General features: G+C 43.9%; 1 protein-coding gene across 1 annotated transcript; it reads right to left on the bottom strand.

Moving 5' to 3' along the window:
- Positions 1-692: 692 nt before the first annotated feature.
- Positions 693-19,392, bottom strand: LOC141105828 (trypsin-like). The gene is made up of 5 exons (XM_073595960.1): positions 19,347-19,392; positions 16,027-16,180; positions 11,724-11,977; positions 2,247-2,383; positions 693-858 (listed from the first exon to the last, which is right to left on the bottom strand). Exons 1-5 carry the CDS (start codon positions 19,384-19,386, stop codon positions 709-711), a joined length of 735 nt encoding a protein of 244 aa, XP_073452061.1. The 5' UTR covers positions 19,387-19,392; the 3' UTR covers positions 693-708.
- Positions 19,393-19,908: the final 516 nt, after the last annotated feature.

Raw genomic sequence — 19,908 nt, 5'->3', positions numbered from 1 at the left:
ACAACAAATGTTCGATGGGAGCTTGTTGTCGGAAATTCCGACCGTGTGTAGGCTCCATCGGACATTTGCTGTCGGAATTCCCGACAACAAATGTTTGAGAGCTGGTTCTCAAATTTTTCCAACAACAAAACTTGTGGGAAATTCCGAGCGTGTGTACCCAATTCCGACGCACAAAATTCCACGCATGCTCAGAATCAAGCAGAAGAACCACACTGGCTATTGAACTTCATTTTTCTCGACTCATCGTATGTCTTGTACGTCACCATGTTCTTGACGTTCGGAATTTCCGACAACATTTGTGCTACCGTGTGTATGCAAGACCAGTTTGAGCCAACATCCGTCGGAAAAAAATCCACGGTTTTGTTGTCGGAATGTCCGATCGTGTGTACACGGCATTATAATATCTGTTAAAATCAGGTGCAGTTAAATCCCTATGTGTTATATCTTTACTCATTGCTGCGATCAATATGATCAATAAATCATTTTGGCTGGGAACCTTTTTAAGAATAAATATTTCTTGAAATTAATAGCATTTTGTGTTTTTCATCCACATATATGGCTTTTCTAGGTTTTTTTTTAAGGTTTTGATGAATCCACACAATAAACAATACTTTTAGGGTACTCTTTCTTTATTCACAAACCTTTTAATACATAGTTGTAAAAAGTAATAGAAAGTGTAAGACAAATAAATAGACTAAATAAGAATATTTAGTTGGCGGCCTGGGTGCTGGCAATCCAGGAGTTGTAGTTACAGACCCTGGTGTAGACACCAGGGTAGTTAGCCAGGGCACAGCCGTATCCCCAGGAGACAATACCCTGAAGCTGTCCGTTACACACCACGGGGCCACCAGAGTCACCCTGAGAAGAGATAAGAATTATTAGAACCTGAGGACATGACTGAAACTTGGCTGTTTGATAGAAACATATGGAAAGCAAAGGAATATCATGGTTAAGAATTACTTAAAAAAAAAAGAAAACAAAGAGTTGAAAAATAATGAGAAAGTATACACAGGTAGAAGATAAATTATAATAATTGTGGGAATATAGCCCTATGGGACACTTGAGCAAACGTATGTTAGCCATAATTCAAACTGCCCAGTGCCAGCAGTATGTTGGAGATCAAGACTGCTGCTCTCACACATAGAGTAGTGGTCTCCAGTGGACCAACACACCCATACATGGTGCTCCAATCAACAATGCTTCTCTTACACATGGCGTAGTGTTCTTCAGTGGACACTCCCCATATATGGTATTCCAATAAGCAATGCTGCTCAGGGAGCATGAACATTATTGATTGGAGCACACTAGTTGTGACCCTGCTGGGGGTGTGTCATACTGGCAGTATGTTGGAGATCTGGACTAGTTCTCTGACACAAAAAGAAAATGACGAATGAAAAATATGTTAGCCATATGTTAGCCATATTTCAAAACTGCCCAGTGCCAGCAGTATGTTGGAGATCCAGACTGCTGCTCTCATATATAGCGTAGTGGTCTCCAGAGCACCAACACACCTCATACACGGTGCTCCAATCAACAATGCTTCTCTTGCACATAGCATAGTGGTCTCCAGTGGACCAACACACCCCGTACATGGTGTTCCAATCAACAATGATGCTCAGGGACCATGAACATTGTTGATTGGAGCAAACTAGTTGTGACCATGATGGGGGTGTGTCAGACCAGCATTTTCCTGCAGATCTGGACTAGTGCTCAGACACATAGCCATGGCACAGAGCAGTTTAATATATGGCTAAAGCACCAATACATTAAAAAAACGCCATTTTTAAAATGGAACTAAACTGTATCTGATCACCACAAACTGAAAACACTATTAAAATTTATTTTTATTATTAACAGCAAGCTCACCCATTCATCCATGTCTCCATGCTTTATTTAGTTGAGAAATCACTTTGAAAAACACCCCTCCAGCATTTCTAGTTGTGGCCATCTTAAGTAAGGGCAGATGATTCATGTAGCATTTACTTCCACTTCCCTTAGCTTATGCATGCAGGCAGGAGGGTGTGCTAAGCAAGTACATTTATTACAACTTCCTATTGATTTACTAATACTAGCAGCATAGGGAATAAAAATAATTAGTGTTGATTGAGAGAGTTTGGTTCCACTTTAACAGTTTAGTCTGTTTGTATGCATTTCACTCTTAGCACAGAAAGGTTTATTTTCATCAATAAATATATTCAGTAATAATGTTTTGTCCTAATGGTAAAATAAAAGAAAGGGTATATTACCTGGCATGAATCTCTGCCACCCTCCAGGTAGCCAACACAGATCATGTTGGAGGTGATCTGACCGGGGTAGGCATTGCTGCACTGGGCGGTGGTCAGGATGGGAGCGTTCACACACTGCAAGAGGTTAGGCATGCTGGCTACAAATAAAATAAAACAACATTTACTAAATGATTTCTAATATGAATGGTTCCAATTTCTGTAATGTGCTACGGAATAACAATCAGCACTACCAAATGGAGTAAAATAAGTAAATTGAACGCTATGAAATCACAAGGAGGTGATAAACACTTTCAGGTAATCTGTAAACCTTTAAGCAATTATGTGTACAATCTATTGGGGATGCAGTGATTTAGAAACTAAGTATAGTTCCATAGCTAGGCTGAAAAAAAGACATGTTCATAGATCATAGTGAACTTAGTTCATGTATATATATACTCTGCAGCATCCAGTCAGTGTAGCCTAGAGATCTACATTCTACAGTGCATTCCGTGGTGTACTATTTCTACTACTTTTCTGCTGGTGTACACAGTACACAATACAGTGCAGCCGTAGTACAGTTGCTACTACTTGTCTGGTGGTGTATATACAGTACACAATACAGTGTAGTGTGGTGTTGCAAAACAAAATCCCCATCATGTCTGAAAGGCCACCAAGGAGAGGCAGACGCTCACAGGCCACTAAAAGAGGGAAAGCAGGCTCTGTGTCTTCAGTCAGTGCTGGTCATGGACATGGTGCATCCTCTGCAGGTGGCTGTGGGGCACGCTTGTCCTTTTTTTCTGCTGCTGGGGCAGGGGCAGAAAATTTGGGCCTTTGGTGGTGGTGCCACGACACTGTAACCCCTCACACATACTCTTGTTGGGCGCAGGAACGGGCCCTCCTGTGAAATATTAGATCAAAAATTGTAATTACATGCCCCTGTTAAAGAGGGACAGAAAAATTGGGCCTTAGGCAGTGGTGGTGGTGCCCTAAACCAAAAATATTGTTGGAAGCTAGCATCATCAAGATTGGGGAGAAATAGGATAGTCAGCATTGGCAGTCTTCAGGGAATCCCAGATCAAATCGGTGCTTGATAGCTGCTGATCCAAGACTGTTTCATTTTTATGAATGTGAGCCTATCAACAGAGTCTGTGGACAGGCACACTCTTTGATCTGTTACAAACCCTTCAGCAGCACTGAATGTGCATTCAGAAAGCATGCTGGATGCAGGACAGGCCAATAGCTCAATTGCATATTGAGCAAGTTCTGGCTAGTGGTCCATCCTCAAGACCCAGTAACCCAGTGGATACTCTGTTGGAAAGGTCTCCAAGTCTGCTCTTGCCCCTAGATATTTCTGCACCATGTAATGCAGACGCTGGCGATGGTTGCTTGAACCAATCAGACCTTGGCACCGAGGACTGAAAAATTGTCTAAAGGCATCAGTCAGCTGGCCACCTTCTCCATCGCTCTTCCTCTGACTGAACAAAGCCTCAGCAATACGTTGTCCAGCACCAGGAAATGCATTGCAAAAACCTTTCTTCAAGGCCTCCTCAAGATGTTTCATCCTCTGCTCCCTCTGCAAAGGCAGGATTAGTTCTGCAACCTTACCCTTGTAACGTGGATCAAGAAGGGTTGCCAGCCAGTAATGATCCCTATCTTTGATACCTCGAATCCTAGGGTCCTTAAGCTGCATGGCCTCCCTGATTCTGCAAAGCCTGTGAAAGTTTGCAGAGCCACTCAATTCTGAGTCCTCTGGGTCACTAAAGATCACATGATCAGTAACAACCTCCTCCCAGCCACGTACAACTCCTTGGGTTTCTGGGGACTGAAAACCATCCCTAGAAGACTGCTGATGAGTGTTATCCTCCACGTCCATGCTGACACAATCCTCCTCCTCTTATTCCTGTGTTTTTGGCGGGCCCGCAGGAATAATATCTAGATAAAGGGGCCTTGAGAGGTAAGGAAGTCCTCCTCTTCCTCCCGCTGTTCTGCCTCAAGTGCCCTGTCCATTATTCCATGAAGGGTGTGCTCCCACAGGAAGACAAGAGGGACAGTATCACTGATGCATGCATTGTCACTGCTCACAATCCTCGTGGCCTCCTCAAATGGTGACAGGACAGTGCATGCATCCTTAATCAGTAGCCACTGGTGTGGCGAAAAGAAGCCAAGCTCCTCTGACCCTGTCCTGGTGCCATACTCACACAGGTACTCATTGATGGCCCTCTGCTGCGTGTGCAGCTGCTGCAGCATTGCCAACGTTCAGTTCCACCCGGTGGACATGTCGCAAATGAGGCGGTTGGTGGGCAGGTTGCATTCCCTGTCAGCCAACCGAGCACTGGCATTGTATGACCGGTGGAAATGACCACAGACTTTTTTGGCCTGCCTCAGGAGATCTTGTAAGCCTGGGTACCTGCTCAAGAACCGCTGCACTATCAAATTCAGGACGTGTGCCAAACATGGAACATGGGTCAAGTGTCCCTGTTGGAGGGTGAAGAGAAGGTTGGTGCCATTGTCGCATACAACCATTCCTGGCTGAAGCTGGTGTGGCATCAACCACCTCTAAGCCTGCCCCTGCAGAGCTAACAGAATCTCTGCCCCAGTGTTGCTCCTGTCCTCTAAGCAGTAATTTAACCTTAAACTATGTAGAGGGTTTTTTACTGTAAGAGCGGCAAGGATGTGGAATTCCTTTCCACAGGCAGTGGTCTCAGTGGGAGGCATCGATAGTTTCAAGAAACTATTATATAAGCACCTGAACGACCGCAACATACAGGGATATACAATGTAATACTGACATATAATCACACACATAGGTTGGACTTGATGGACTTGTGTCTTTTTTCAACCTCACCTACTATGTAACTATGTAACTCATGCACCGCATGGCATCTTTTTGCCTGAATACTTGCATAGCCCCTTGAATGCTTACGGAGCACCGCTGGTTCAGAGGACAAATCTGCAGAAGAGGCCGTAGAGGAAGAAGAAGAGGTGGGGGTGGAGGAGAGAGCTGTGGCAGAATCACCACTAGCATTTTGGAGGCGTGGTGGCGGAATAAGCTCCAACAATACTGAACCCTGTCCTGCATCCTTCCCAGCTGCCAGCAGAGTTACCCAGTTCGCCGTGAAAGAAAGGTAACATCCCTGCCCATGCCTGCTAGACCATGAGTCAGTGGTAAAATACACCTTACTACTGACTGCCTTGTCCAACGAGACAAAAACATTGCCTTCCACATGCCAGTAGAGAGCCGGAATGGCCTTCCGTGAAAAGAAATGGCGTTTTGGAACCTGCAATTGAGGTACAGCACATTCTACCAATTCATGAAAGGGGACAGAGTCTACCAGCTGAAAAGGCAATGCTAGCAATTTGGCCACGTTAGCATTCAGACGCTGAGCATGTGGATGGCTGGGACCAAATTTCTTTTTATGGTTTAGCAACTGGGGTAGGGAAATTTGCCTGCTAAAATCGCAAGGTGGTGTACTGCTAGCAGATTGGCTGCAAGTACTTGGGACACCTATTGCTATACCTTAATTCCTCTCAGTGCAGGTTTTTGAGAGGACTGGAGTTATAGTAGGGTTGGAGATCCCAGATGAAGAGTAAGGAGAAATCTGCTTTTTTCTTTGATGTGGGTCAAGTGCTGTTGCCGACGGACTTGTTTCCTTATGAGTTTATGTTAAATCTCCATTAATAGCTGTAAAATATTATAATTATGAATATATCTAATTTAGCTTGTATCTATGTAGGGCGGAACATATTATCTTCACATAAATCTCTGGTAGACCAGACAAGTCGATGCCTAGGTTTGTGTATACAAACAATGGGATCCGAACCTCTTTTTTTTTTTTTAAATACTCACTTCAAAGGATCCCATGCTGGGATATGCAATGAAGGGAGGCCAACTAGTAATCAATACTTAACTTCCCAGGAAAATTCAAGTTAATCTCCTGCTCAGAATAGTCACAAGGATTTGCATTAAAGGGGGATGACTTATGCAAAGTATAGGGATTGCAGATTTAGCCAGTCCTTAACCAGGAATAGGGAAGCTCACCAATCAGAGCCATGCTATACCAACCAATGAGGCATCAGCCTGTAATGATATACACAGACTAGATGGGAGGGAAACACACACTTTTATGGGAGAGCAGCCATCAGAATGGAACCTTGGTGCAAAGGATAATTATGGGAAAGGTCTGCATTTTACTTGTAACTAAATATGTTTGTAGATGAATGCTTTAAGGAATATACTCTGTATTCCTTCATGTAATTCTCTTATTTTAACCTAATATTTTCTTCCTTGGTGTGTAGACTATAGATAGATGGTTGTGTATTAGATAGACTTTCAACTACTCACCAATAAATGTTGTTATTGTGTTAAAGCTTTCACTCATGGTCAAAGAACTCTCATTTAACCCAAATCATATCTGAGACATATTAAATCTCAAATATAGTATACGGGAAACAGACTGCACGGGAGGTCATCATATGTCTGGTCAAGCATGTGGTTCCCAAGCGGCTGCTGTTCTGGCCACGCTTGATCCGCTTTAGACATAGGTTGCAAACAGCAATGGTGCGATCTGCTGCACACGTGTCAAAAAAGGCCCACACCAAGGAACTTTTCAAAATCAGCGGGGAGTCAGCAGTGCCCTGCACCTGCAGAGCTCTGCGGTGTGATGCAGTAGGGTGGCTGTCCTTAAGCTGCCCCTAGAGGACATCCTGCCTTGTTGGAGCTGTGCCTCCTCCTCCTCCTCTATTCTATCAGGCACCCAAGTAGAGTCAGTGACCTCATCATCCCCTCCTTCCTCGTCACTGGAACAAACTTGGCACTATGCTGCAGCTTGGGAAACATGACTGGCATTTTCTTGTCCCTCTTGGACACCCCCTCTCTCTAGGCTCACATTACTCCCTTCCTCAACCTGGGAACCAACATCGGAGCCTTCAATTCACTGCACATCCTCCAGCAGCATGTACCCGACACTGTGGTCGAATAGTTCAGGGGACTTCTCCGTGCATGATGATGGGGCTACGGAAGGAGTGACTGTGGACAAGGAGCTGGTGGAATAGGCCGCTTTGGCAGCTGCATAGGAAGGCAAACTACTCTGAGCCTGGGTGGCAGAGGATGGGGACGGCTTTGTTATCCACTCCACCAACTCTTCTGCATGTTCTAGCTCAATAACACGGACAGCAGCAGAGAAATGGAAAAGCGTGCCCCATGGCCACCTGCAGAGGATGCACCATATCCACGACCATCACTGTTGACTGTAGACACAGAGCCTGCTTGCCCTCTATTATTGGCCTGTGAGCGTCTGCCTCTCCTTGGTTTCATTCCGGACATGATGTATATTTTGTTTTGTAACACCACACTACACTGTATTGTGTACTGTGTACACCAGCAAAAAAATATTAGCAACTGCACCAGGGCTGCACTGTATTGTGTACTGTGTATACCACCAGAAAAGTAGTAGCAACTGCACTATGGCTGCACTGTATTGTAATTACAATTTTTGAAATAATATTTAACAGCAAGGCCCGTTCCTGCGCCCAACAAAAGTATCTATGAGGGGTTACAGTGTTTTGGCACCACCACCACCAAAGGCCCAATTTTTCTGCCCCTGTTTAACAGGGGCATGTAATTACAATTCTTGATCTAATATTTCACTGCAGGGCTCGTTCCTGCACCCACCAAGAGTAACTGTGAGGGCTTACAGTGTTGTGGCACCACCACCCAAGGCTAAATTGTTCTGCCCCTGTTTAACACGGACATGTAATTACAATTTTTGAAATAATATTTAACAGCAGGGCCTGTTCCTGCACCCAACGAAGAGTAACTGTGAGGGGTTAACGTGTTCTGGCACCACCAACACCTAAGGCCCAATTTTCTGCAGAGTATATAGAGCAGGCCGTATAGCATATATACTTCTGTTCTGTTCTGTTTTTTGTTTTTTTAATTTGGGTACAGTGTTCCCCTTTATATCCATACCAGACCCAAAGAGCCTTGTAATGGGCTGGGGGGGGGCTGACCGATGCCATTTTTTCTCAATGATTTTCATCTATATTGCTGGGACCCGACAATACATTACAGCCGCAAGCAGTGTTGAATGACTTTTTTTCCTTTAGAAATGTCATTTTGCTGCGGTATTGTTCTAAACACGGGAAAACTGTGCCACTTTACAGGCATACTATAGACACCCCCCCCCCCAGGCACGATATTTAAAGGAATATTTCATTTTTATTGTTTCACTGTAAGCATTCTTAAAATCACTGCTCCCGAAAAAACATCCATTTTTAAAACTTTTTTATTTGATACATGTCCCCTGGGGCAGGACCCGGGTCCCCAAACACTTTTTAGGGCAAAAACTTGCATATAAGCCTTTAAAATTAGCACTTTTGATTTTTCATGTTCGTGTCCCATAAACTTAAACGGTGTTCGCGTGTTCGAATGAACTTTTTTGCATGTTCGGATGTTCTGGTGCGAACCGAACCAGGGGGTGTTCGGCTCATTCCTATTATTGACATGCATTTCAAGATTACCTGCAAGATGACACTACAGTGCCTTGAAAAAGTCTTCATACCCTTGAAACTTTCCACATTTTGTCATGTTACAACCAAAAACGTAAATGTATTTTATTGGGATTTTATGTGATAGACCAACACAAAAATGCTTTAAATATAAATATGTGAAAAGTGTGACGTGCATTTGTATTCAGCCCCCCTGAATCAATACTTTGTAGACCCACCTTTCACTACAATTAGAGGTGCAAGTCTTTTTGGGGATGTCTCTACCAGCTTTGCAGATCTAGAGAGTGAAATGTTTGCCCATTCTTCTTTGCAAAATAGCTCAAGCTCTGTCAGATTGGATGGATAGTGTATGTGAACAGCAATTTTCAAGTCTTGCCACAGATTCTCAATTGGATTTATGCCTGGACTTTGACTGGACCAGTCTAACACATGAATATACTTTGATCTAAACCATTCCATTGTAGCTCCGGCTGTATGTTTAGGGTTGTTGTCCTGCTGGAAGGTGAACCTCCACCCCAGTCTCAAGTCTTTTTCAGACTCTAACAGGTTTTCTTCTAAGATTGCCCTGTATTTGACTCCATCCATTTTCCCATCAACTCTAACCAGCTTCCCTGTCCCTGCTGCTGAAGAAAAACATCCCCACAACATTATGCTGCCACCATAATGTTTCACGCTGGGGATGGTGTGTTCAGGGTTATGGGCAGTATTCGTTTTTCGCCACACATAGCGTTTTGCTTTTAGGCCAAAAAGTTCAATTTTCGTCTCATCTGACCAGAGCACCTTCTTCCACATGATTGCTGTGTCCCCCACATAGCTTCTCGCGAAATGCAAACGGGATTTCATATGGCTTTCTTTCAACAATGGCTTTCCTCTTGCCACTCTTCCATAAAGGCTAGATTTGTGGGGTGCTCAACTAATAGCTGTCCTGTGGACAGATTCTCCCACCTGAACTGTGGATTGGAACCATTTATCATTTTCCTTCCACTTCAAAATTATGTGCCACTTTGTGTTGGTCTATCACATAAAATCCATGAGGAGATCGCCAATGCGCAAAAACCTCCCCCATGCAACACCCCATGTCCACAGATACAATCATTACTTCCCTCATTCAACCCTGCTACTATTACTGAGGTTGCTAAACTTTTATCTAACACTCATCTAACCATCTGCCCCCTAGATCCTGCTCCCTCGCACATGCTAGGCTCACCCTCTGACTCGATTCTACACTCTCTAACTCACATTTTCAACCTCTCCTTCTCTTGTGGCATCTTCCCAAACTCTCTAAAACATGCGTTAGTCACCCCCATACTTAAAAAGCCCTCACTTGACCCCACCAATCTCAACAACCTACGTCCCATCTCCTTACTCGCCTTCTCCTCCAAACTTCATGAAAGACTGGTCTACAACCGACTAAGCGACCATCTGACCATGAATAAACTTCTTGATCCCCTTCAGTCCGGATTTCGCCCTCAACACTCCACGGAAACTGCTCTCCTTAAACTCTCAAATGACCTACTAACAGCTAAAACCAGTGGACACTATTCTGTACTACTTCTCCTGGATCTCTCTGCTGCCTTTGACACAGTGGACCACCCTCTCCTCCTCAATAAACTCTACTCCTTTGGTCTCAGTGACTGTACTCCTCGCTGGTTCTCATCCTACCTATCCCACGGCTCCTTCAGTGTCACTTACAACTCTACTTCCTCCTCTCCTCTTCCTTTCTCCGTTGGGGTCCCCCAAGGTACTGTTCTTGGACCTCTCCTTTTATCAATCTACACCTCCTCCCTGGGTCAGTTGATTGCCTCCCACGGCTTTAAATATCATCTCTACGCTGATGACACTCAAATCTATCCCCCCCCCCAGCTCTCTCCATCTGCCTCCTCATGCATTACCAACTTACTAGCAGACATATCAGCCTGGATGTCACATCACTTCCTCAAACTCAACCTATCCAAAACTGAGCTCATGGTATTTCCTCCCTCAGGTGCCACTTTCCCTGATTTCTCTGTCAATATCAACGGCTCAACTATCAACCCATCTCCCCACGCCAAGGTCCTAGGTGTAATCCTGGACCCTGAACTAACCTTTCGACCCCACATTCTATCACTATCCAAAATTTGCCGCCTCAATCTCCGCAACATCTCCAAGATACGCCCCTTCCTAACCAATGTCACCACAAAGCTTCTAATCCACTCCCTGGTCATCTCCCGCCTCGACTACTGCAACTCCCTCCTCATTGGCTTACCTTGAAATAGGCTATCCCCACTTCAATCCATCATGAACGCTGCTGCCAGGCTCATCCACCTCACAAATCGCTCAGCATCTGCCATACCCCTCTGCCAATCCCTCCATTGGCTGTCACTCAGTCACCGAATTAAATTCAAGATACTAACTATAACTTACAAAGCCATCCACAACCTGGCCCCCAGCTACATCTCTAACCTAGTCTCAAATTACCAACCTAATCGCTCTCTTCGCTCCTCCCAAGACCTCCTGCTCTCAAACTCCTTTGTCACCTCATCCCATGCTCGCCTTCTCCCATCCTCTGGAATGCTCTACCCCAATCCATCCGATTTTCTCCTACTTTATCCACTTTCAGACGATCCCTGAAAACTCATCTCTTCAGAGAAGCCTATCTGGCCCCCACCTAACAACTGTACATTTATCTTCTCAATCAGCACATCACCCACAGTTATTACCTTTTGTATCTCTTGACCTTCCCTCTTAGATTGTAAGCTCTAAGGAGCAGGGCCCTCTGATTCCTACTGTATTAAAGTGTCTTGTATTTGTACTGTCTACCCTCAAGTTGTAAAGCGCTATGTAAACTGTTGGCGCTATATAAATCCTGTATAATAATAATAATAATAATAAAATCCCAATAAAATACATTTACGTTTTTGGTTGTAACATGACAAAATGTGGAAAATTTCAAGCTGTATTAATACTTTTTCAAGGCACTATATATTTCAAAGTTGTTTTCTTTCTACTTACTTCCACTGCTCAGAGTGTTGCCCCATCCGGAGATCACGCAGCTGGTTCCAGCGCCAGCGCAGCCACTGGGCAGAGGCACGGTCTTGACGTAGGAGTTGAGGGTGGCAGGAGAGGCCAGCTTGACCAACATGATGTCATTGTCAGTGGTTCTGGAGTTGTAGCTGGCATGTCTGATGACCTTGGCAGAGTTGATGAACTGCTCAGTGCCCTCAGAGACAGCGATGTTGTGCTCTCCGAGTCTGACCTGCATGCTCCTGTATAGAGACAAATTCAATATAATCAGTTTACATTTGTATCTCAAACAAAGGAATTCTGGCTAGAAGCCAGTAATTTTTTTTTCAATTAAGCAGCAGTGTAGGTTTGCTTAGTATGGAACATGTACTACTAGTGGTTGGTACATGCTCCTATTTCAGTGATATGTAAAAAGTTAGAAAATCAATCGTATGCTATTCTTTGAAGCATATTAAGGGATAACTTTTAACGTTCTATATTATAGTTAAACAGACACTCAAGTTTGTTTCCATCATGAGAGATGAAATCAGAAAGCCAATCTGGCTAGGAAAGGGTGACTGTGTGTACCTGAGAAATTATAAAGCTCAAGAGCTGTTATGACAATGCTGTAATTGTTCTCCATATACAGTAGGAGAGCGCTACCTTCATGATGGTCTCACTCATATCTCGAAAATCTTAGTAAAGCCAGAGTATGTTACTTTATAGTGAGATTTTGTGTGATGGAAGATATGGCAAGTTAAAACTATGTTTACTGCAAGGGAATCTTAATGCAAGATCTATTTTCCTGTGAAAAAGGAATTCTGTTGTGCAGCCAGAACTAGACAGGCTAGCAAGGCCGGTGCCACCATAAGGCAGTTCAGGCAGTCACCTGAGGGCGCCAGGGTGGTGGGTTCCGGCACTTGGCTCCAGTCACTTGCCCAGCAGGAGCATGCTAGTATGGGCACGAGTGTCACCAGTCCCGCTGCTTATGCAGGGTGTTTAGTGTCCCACACACCGTGATCTCTGCTCTGCATGGCACCCGGCATCTCTTCCTGTCCACCGCCTGCCTTTCACAGAGTCTCCTCGGCTGTGATGTATTCCTGTACACAGACAGGAGGAGGAGAGACATAAGAGCATGCTCTGTGCTGATCTGAGGTCTGTGATTATGACACAAAATACAGATGACACTTGTGGGGGGGGAACACAGTAGGAAGGTGAGGGAGACAAGCTGGAAATAAATACTGGCAGTGATTTGGGGGGGGGGGGGTAAGAGGATGGGGGGCATTTTGAGAGGAGAGAGGACTTGTGCTGGGGGAAGAAGGATGTAAAATCTGAAAACCACCACCCCGGCGCAAGTCCTCTCTCCTCTCAAAGCGCCCCCTCAGTTGTGCCATGCCCACAGTCTCTGCCCATATCTTGTGCCATGTCTGCAGTCTCTGACCGTCTCTCTTGTGCCATGCCCACAGTCTCTGCCCATTTCTTGTGCAAAGTCTGCAGTCTCTGACCGTCTCTCTCTTGTGCCATGCCCACAGTCTCTGCCCAGCTCTTGTGCCATGTCCACAGTCTCTGCCCATCTCTTGTGCCATGTCTGCAGTCTCTGACCGTCTCTCTCTTATGCCATGCCCACAGTCTCTGCCCACCTCTTGTGTCATGCCCACAGTCTCTGCCCACCTCTTGTGCCTTGACCACAGTCTCTGCCCACCTCTTGTGCCATGTCTGCAGTCTCTGACCGTCTCTCTCTTGTGTCATGCCCACAGTCTCTGCCCAGCTCTTGTGCCATGCCCACAGTCTCTGCCCAGCTCTTGTGCCATACCCACAGTCTCTGCCCAGCTCTTGTGTCATGCCTGCAGTCTCTGCTCACCTCTGGTACCATGCGCACAGTCTATGCCCACCTCTTGTGCCATGCCCACAGTCTCTGCCCAGCTCTTGTGCCATGCCCACAGTCTCTGCCCACCTCTGTCATGCCTGCAGTCTCTGCTCACCTCTGGTACCATGCGCACAGTCTATGCCCACCTCTTGTGCCGTACCCACAGTCTCTGCCCACCTCTTGTGCCATGCCCACAGTCCCTGCTAGGGGTGCAACGGATCAAAAAACTCACGGTTCGGATCGTTCCTCGGATCAGGAGTCACGGTTCGGATCATTTTCGGATCAACAAAAAAAATCTCCCCCACTGTAATATCCACAATCTCCCCCACTGTAATATCCACAATCTCCCCCACTGTAATAATATATTAGCAGGGTATGGCAGAGTATTGCAGGGTATTGGCAGGGTATTGGTGCATATATTGACAGGATATTGGCAGGGTATTGGCAGGATATTGGCAGAGTATTGGCAGGGTATGGCAGAGTATGGCAGAGTATGGCAGAGTATTGGCAGGGTATGGCAGAGTATTGGCAGAGTATTGGCAGGGTATGGCAGGGTATGGGCAGAGTATTGGCAGGGTATGGGCAGGGTATGGCAGAGTATTGGCAGAGTATTGGCAGGGTATTGGCAGGGTATTGGCAGAGTATTGGCAGGGTATTGGCAGGGTATTGGCAGAGTATGGCAGAGTATTGGCAGGGTATGGCAGAGTATTTGGCAGGGTATGGCAGAGTAATGGCAGAGTAATGGCAGGGCATTGCAGAGTATTGGCAGGGTATTGGCAGGGTATTGGCAGGGTATTGGCAGAGTATTGCAGAGTATTGGCAGGGTATGGCAGAGTATTGGCAGGGCATTGCAGAGTATTCTCAGGGCATTGCAGAATATTGGCACTGCTGCCATCCGAACTCTCCCCTCCACTGTACAGATCAGTACACAGAGGGTAGAGAGGAACCGGCGTCATGTCATGACGCCGGTTTGTTACAAGTGATCGCTCCATCATTTGACGGAGCGATCACGTGGTAAACGGCCGCCGGGTGTACCAAGATGGCCGCTGCTCCGGAGCTAGGCCGAAGCCGCGGCCTTTCCTATGGCCGAGGCCACAGAGCGATCCGCGGATCGTGGGTGTCCCGATCCGCAGAGGTTGATCTGTACGGATCACGGATCAATGATGATCCGTTGCACCCCTAGTCCCTGCCCACCTCTTGTGCCATGCCCACAGTCTCTGCCCATCTCTTGTGCCATGTATGCAGTCTCTGACCTTCTCTCTCTTATGCCATGCCCGCAGTCTCTGCCCACCTCTTGTGCCATGCCCACAGCCTCTGCCCACCTCTTGTGCAATGTGAGGAGGGGGTTTGCATTGTGGGGGGGAGGGGGGTGGCAGGGGGACGGTTTGTGGGGGCTCCAAAATGCACCTTTGCCTAAGTAGACAAAAATCCTTCCACCGACCCTGCAGGCTAGACACATGTGTTAAGTTTTAGTACTGAGAATAAACCGCTTAAGTCAACCAATGTTTTTAATGCTGTAAGGGCATTAAAGCGGATTGTGCCCAGTTTGAAATGTAAACGATAATGTGTACTTAAGAAAAATGGCAAAACTCAAGATGATGTCATTACATCACCCATTGGTCATCATTTGTGGACCTATTCATATCCATTTTACCATCCAACCACATTCCATGTCACGTTTATTCTCAGAAACTCCTAAGATATTGTGTTTTGCACTAGCCAAAAGTTTGTGAACACCTGGCAGTAAGTTTGTTGGACTTCCATTCCAAAGTCATGAACATTAATATGGAATTATGCCCCCACCCCTCTCCCAATTTGCCAGAGCATTTGTGAGATCAGCTCCTGATGTTAGACAATTCCTGGCTTATTATCAGAATTTAAACTCAACTCAATTTGAACTCAAGGTGTTCAGTAGAGCTAAGGCCACTCAAATACCTCAACACCAAACTCATTAAACTATATTCTGGATCTGGCTTTGTGCACAGGGGCAGTGATGCTGGAACGGGAAAGGGTCTTCACTAAATTGTTACCACAAGTTGGAAATGCACAATTGTCTAAAATGTTTTTCTATGCTGTACTATTAACTATATCCTTCATTGGAAACACCTGAACTCAATTAATTGGAGGGGTATTCACATACTTTTGGTGTCGCCTCTGAATGATACAATCACTGACATATAGGCAGGTGCTGTGGTCAGGTATCAGCCAATTTTTGACTATATAGTGTATTATCAGCCAAGTTCTGGGGAGTTATGAAAAGACAGATAACAGTGTGTTCCTCAAGCTTAATTGCCAAAAGTGTTATAAATACCTAGTTTGAGTAACTTACATCTTGTAATAACGTGCATATGAAGCCAATGAAGTACACCCGTTTTATACATTAGCTATGTTCTCACTAAAAACACACTATAGATTGCCATTATATATTTAGGAGAGGTAACTTACGCCTTGTAGCAATGAGCGGCAGAGACCACCCACAGGCTGTTAAGCAGGGAGCCACCACAGAAGTGATATCCAGAGTTCAGAGATACCTGCCAGGGTTGAGAATGTGAACCACAGGTGTATCCCCCAACAATCTTATCATCATCATCAAGGGCAGCTGTAGAAAAGAGGAGAGGTCAAACATATTGAGTACATTATGAAATTTACTTCATATTCCAATTGTGTTTTTTCAATAAGCAAAGCAAGGATGTAAGTGGTAAATACAAAGTGCAGCAACATATAGGATCAGAATCCACTTTGCAAAAGCCAAAGCCAAACTGGCAAAAGATGGATTCTTATTGGTTGATTTGTGTACTGCACTTTTCTCCTTGCAGTGTTTGTAATTAGTGTATCTCTTAAGTTTTGAATGGAGTGGGAAGGGTTTCAACCTCTGTTTACCTCTTGCCGACTGACCCACATACATCTACTATGGGGCAGCAGCTCCTCTGCGCAGAATCACGTACCTGTACATGATTCTGCACTTCTGGGTCTGGGGCACGCATGGACACCACTGGCGACCCGCTCCCACTGTGATTGGATACAGCGGGAGCCAATCAGCCGGGACCCACCGATTATTCGAGACACAGGCAGAACAGCAATGTAAACAGATCGCCGTTCTGGGATAAGGGAAGATAGAGATCCTGTGTTTCTGCTACGCAGGATTTTTTTAGCACTGGTCCCCAAAAAGTGTCAGTGAGTGTCCAAATTGTCCACCGCAATATTGCAGTCCCACTATAATTGGCTGATCGCCACCATTACTAGTAAAAAAAATAAATAAATACAAATTTAAAAGATATATCCCATAGTTTGTAGACGCTATAACTTTTGCGCAAACCAATCAATATGGGGTTATTGGGGGGTTTTTTTAACAAAAACATGTAATAGAATATATATTGGCCTAAATTGATGAAGAAATTAGATTTTTTTACATTTTTTTATTGGGTATGTTTTATAGCAGAAAGTTATGTTTTATTGCTGTCTGTGCTTCAGATGGGGAGATTCTCTATTTGTTCTGTGACGACAGTCACCAACACTGGGAAGTCATTTACGCTAATCTCCTGTTGCGTTTGTGGTACAGGAAGTGGTGGAATAATTCCCCAATTGGACACAGAGAAAAATAAAATGTCATTCATATGCTACCCAAAACTAAAAAAAATAATTTAATACATAAAAAAGTTTTTGCTTTATGTACACTTTAAATAACTCTAAGGCTATGTTTATTAAGGCATCTAGTTGAAATTTATATTTTGGTTAGAGTGGAAACATTTAGAATTTCTTTATGTTCTCATTGTTTTTTTTTTGTATCTTTATTCTAGAGCTTTTGAGAAATGATTAAAAAAAATCCCTAAGGCACCCGTATGAAGCTCTCCTTGGTAAGCCTATTGTTGAATTACTACGTCCGGAACGGCAACTAGCCCAATATCTCTTTACTGCAACTAGATTGACGATTGCGAGAGCATGGAAAACCCCCACACTCAGCTTTGAGGCAGTCAAAAATCGCCTGAATGATGTCATGGTTGACGAGAAACTGACGGCTGTTCTTTCTGATATGCATGACAAGTTTTTCAAGGTCTGGCAACCCTGGATTGCATATCACCACCCATCAAGATTTGATGTAACATTACTATCAATATAGGACTCCTCCTGCCCACACCCCGTGGACCCCCCTACCCCCTTCCTCTTTCTGCCTCTCTTCATCCTCTACCCTCCTTCTCTTTTTGCTCTACTCTTTTATCTTTTCCACTCCTTGATCACCTCTTTCTTTTCAGTCAACCTTTTTCTTTACTTTTCTCGAGGATGCTAAATTTCAGGTTCAACTGTAGTGTATTGTACGCCCTTGTTACAGGTTTGCAAGCAGCCAGGCATGGCCCGGGTTCTGGACCAACTGGTTCTTAGAATTTTTTCATTTAAGTTTACATGGGATCACGATTCCTGCCTCCATTACGCTGGAGACGGCTTCTGGGCCCTGATTTGTTTTGTATATTATATGCTATAATGCTCTATTGTAAACCTATAATATTGGTTTGTATGACAATAAAACTTTTGTAAATGAAAAAAATCCCTAAGGCTCCATTCACACTAATGCGTTTTTTGATGCATTTTGCATTTTTGCAGAAATGCATGGGAATTTTTTAACATGGGTTCCTATGGAACATGTTCACATCAATGCATTTTTGTGCCTCTGCGTTTTTGGAAAGGGTCAGTTTTCATGCAAAATCCAGTGTTTTGCATGTAATAGAATTCAATGGACCAGCATCAAAAACGCAAGTACATCGTTTTTACAGCATTTTTGCTGCGTTTTTGCCGCGTTTTGCAGGTTTTTTTTTTACACTGTATACAGCATAAAAAAAAACTGTAAAAAAAAAAAAAAAAAAAGCGGCAAAAACGCAGCAAAAACGCAGTTCAAAAATGCGGCAAGCACCGCAAAAAACACTGCAGAAAGGCTCAAAAGCAACATGCATAGGTCTGAATCGAGCCTCACAGGACAAAATAAGGTTGGTTTACTAAAACTGGAGAGTGCAAACTCTTCTAACTTCAGCTTGTTCAATTAAGCTTTGAATAAAACCTGGAAGCTGATTGGTTTCTATGCAGAGCTGCACCAGATGTTGCACTCTCCAGTTTTAGTGAATGAATCCCAGCCTGTTATTGGAGTCATTTCCTCTAAGTGCCTATACAGATATCTTTGGAATAAGAAGTTAGAGCAATCTCCTCAAATGGTATCCAGAGAGCAATTAAAAAAACTTCCAGGGACAACTGGCTAAGTGGGGAATTTCCTTCACTTTAGAGTGACTTCTCCTCACTTTCTGTTGCATTCTTGGGATAGGAAGTGGTGGAATATCTCCCAAAGGAATAGAGAGAAAAATAACTTTATCCAACACTAAAACAAGTTTTTGCTTTAGATACACTGGAATGATGAAAAAAAATGTTTTGCCTTTAATTGTGTTTCTCTTGAAAGTAATTTCCTCTAAATGCCTATACAGTTATTTATGGGACAAAAAGCGGGAGCCATCACCTAAAATTGGACCCAGATTAAAAAATGTAACATGTAAATGGGTTTTAACCTTTCCCTGTTCTATGTAAAAAAAAAAAAAAATTGATGGAGTTGACTTTTAACAAAAAGACAAAGTGACTTGACATATTACTAAAGACAGTTTAAAAAGTGTGAGAAAAAAGGACACACTTATATAATGTCTGGGAGCAGTGCAACATTAAAAAAAAATACTTTGAGATCTTGGACATGAGGAAGAACTAATGTTCAGAGAGCAGTAAATTGGAGAACTCACCAACAGCTCCGAGGAGCATACAGATCAGGAGGAACTTCATGGTGCAATCCACGCCAGATGAGTTGACGGTGGTAGCAGCCAGTATTTATACCCAAAAAAATTAAATACTTCAGCTTGAACTGCCCTCACACTTTTGATAACTTATCGTTGTACAAGGCAATGTAAAAATAGTATACTAGAGAGTTGAAGGACTATTTACCAAGGACAATCTAATAAACAAATAATTTAGAACCTTGAATGTATGCCCCTTGAACTCATTCAACATATATACACTAAAAGTCCAGTTTTCTTTTTTGTTCATTTTTTTTTCTTAAATTAAAGACAAACTTTAATGGTTTGGGGTTATTTTATTTTAGCTCTTTTTATATGATTTTTAAATTGTTTTTTTTTTTTTACAAATAAACATTTAATGTACCACGAAGAACTCCCAGAAAGTTATGGGTTAGCTAAAACACAGCACAACAGAAAATGATTGTGTTGAGGCTCCAATTGTTTAATTAAAACCACAGATGGAGCTATACGGGGACAAGTCATTGCTCTAATGGCACACTAAGATTGGAAA

Source organism: Aquarana catesbeiana, linkage group LG08, assembly GCF_042186555.1.
Source record: "Aquarana catesbeiana isolate 2022-GZ linkage group LG08, ASM4218655v1, whole genome shotgun sequence".
Classification (NCBI taxonomy): domain Eukaryota; kingdom Metazoa; phylum Chordata; class Amphibia; order Anura; family Ranidae; genus Aquarana; species Aquarana catesbeiana.
Note: the sequence above shows the minus strand (reverse complement) of the source record. Positions and strands in the feature narration are given on the sequence as shown.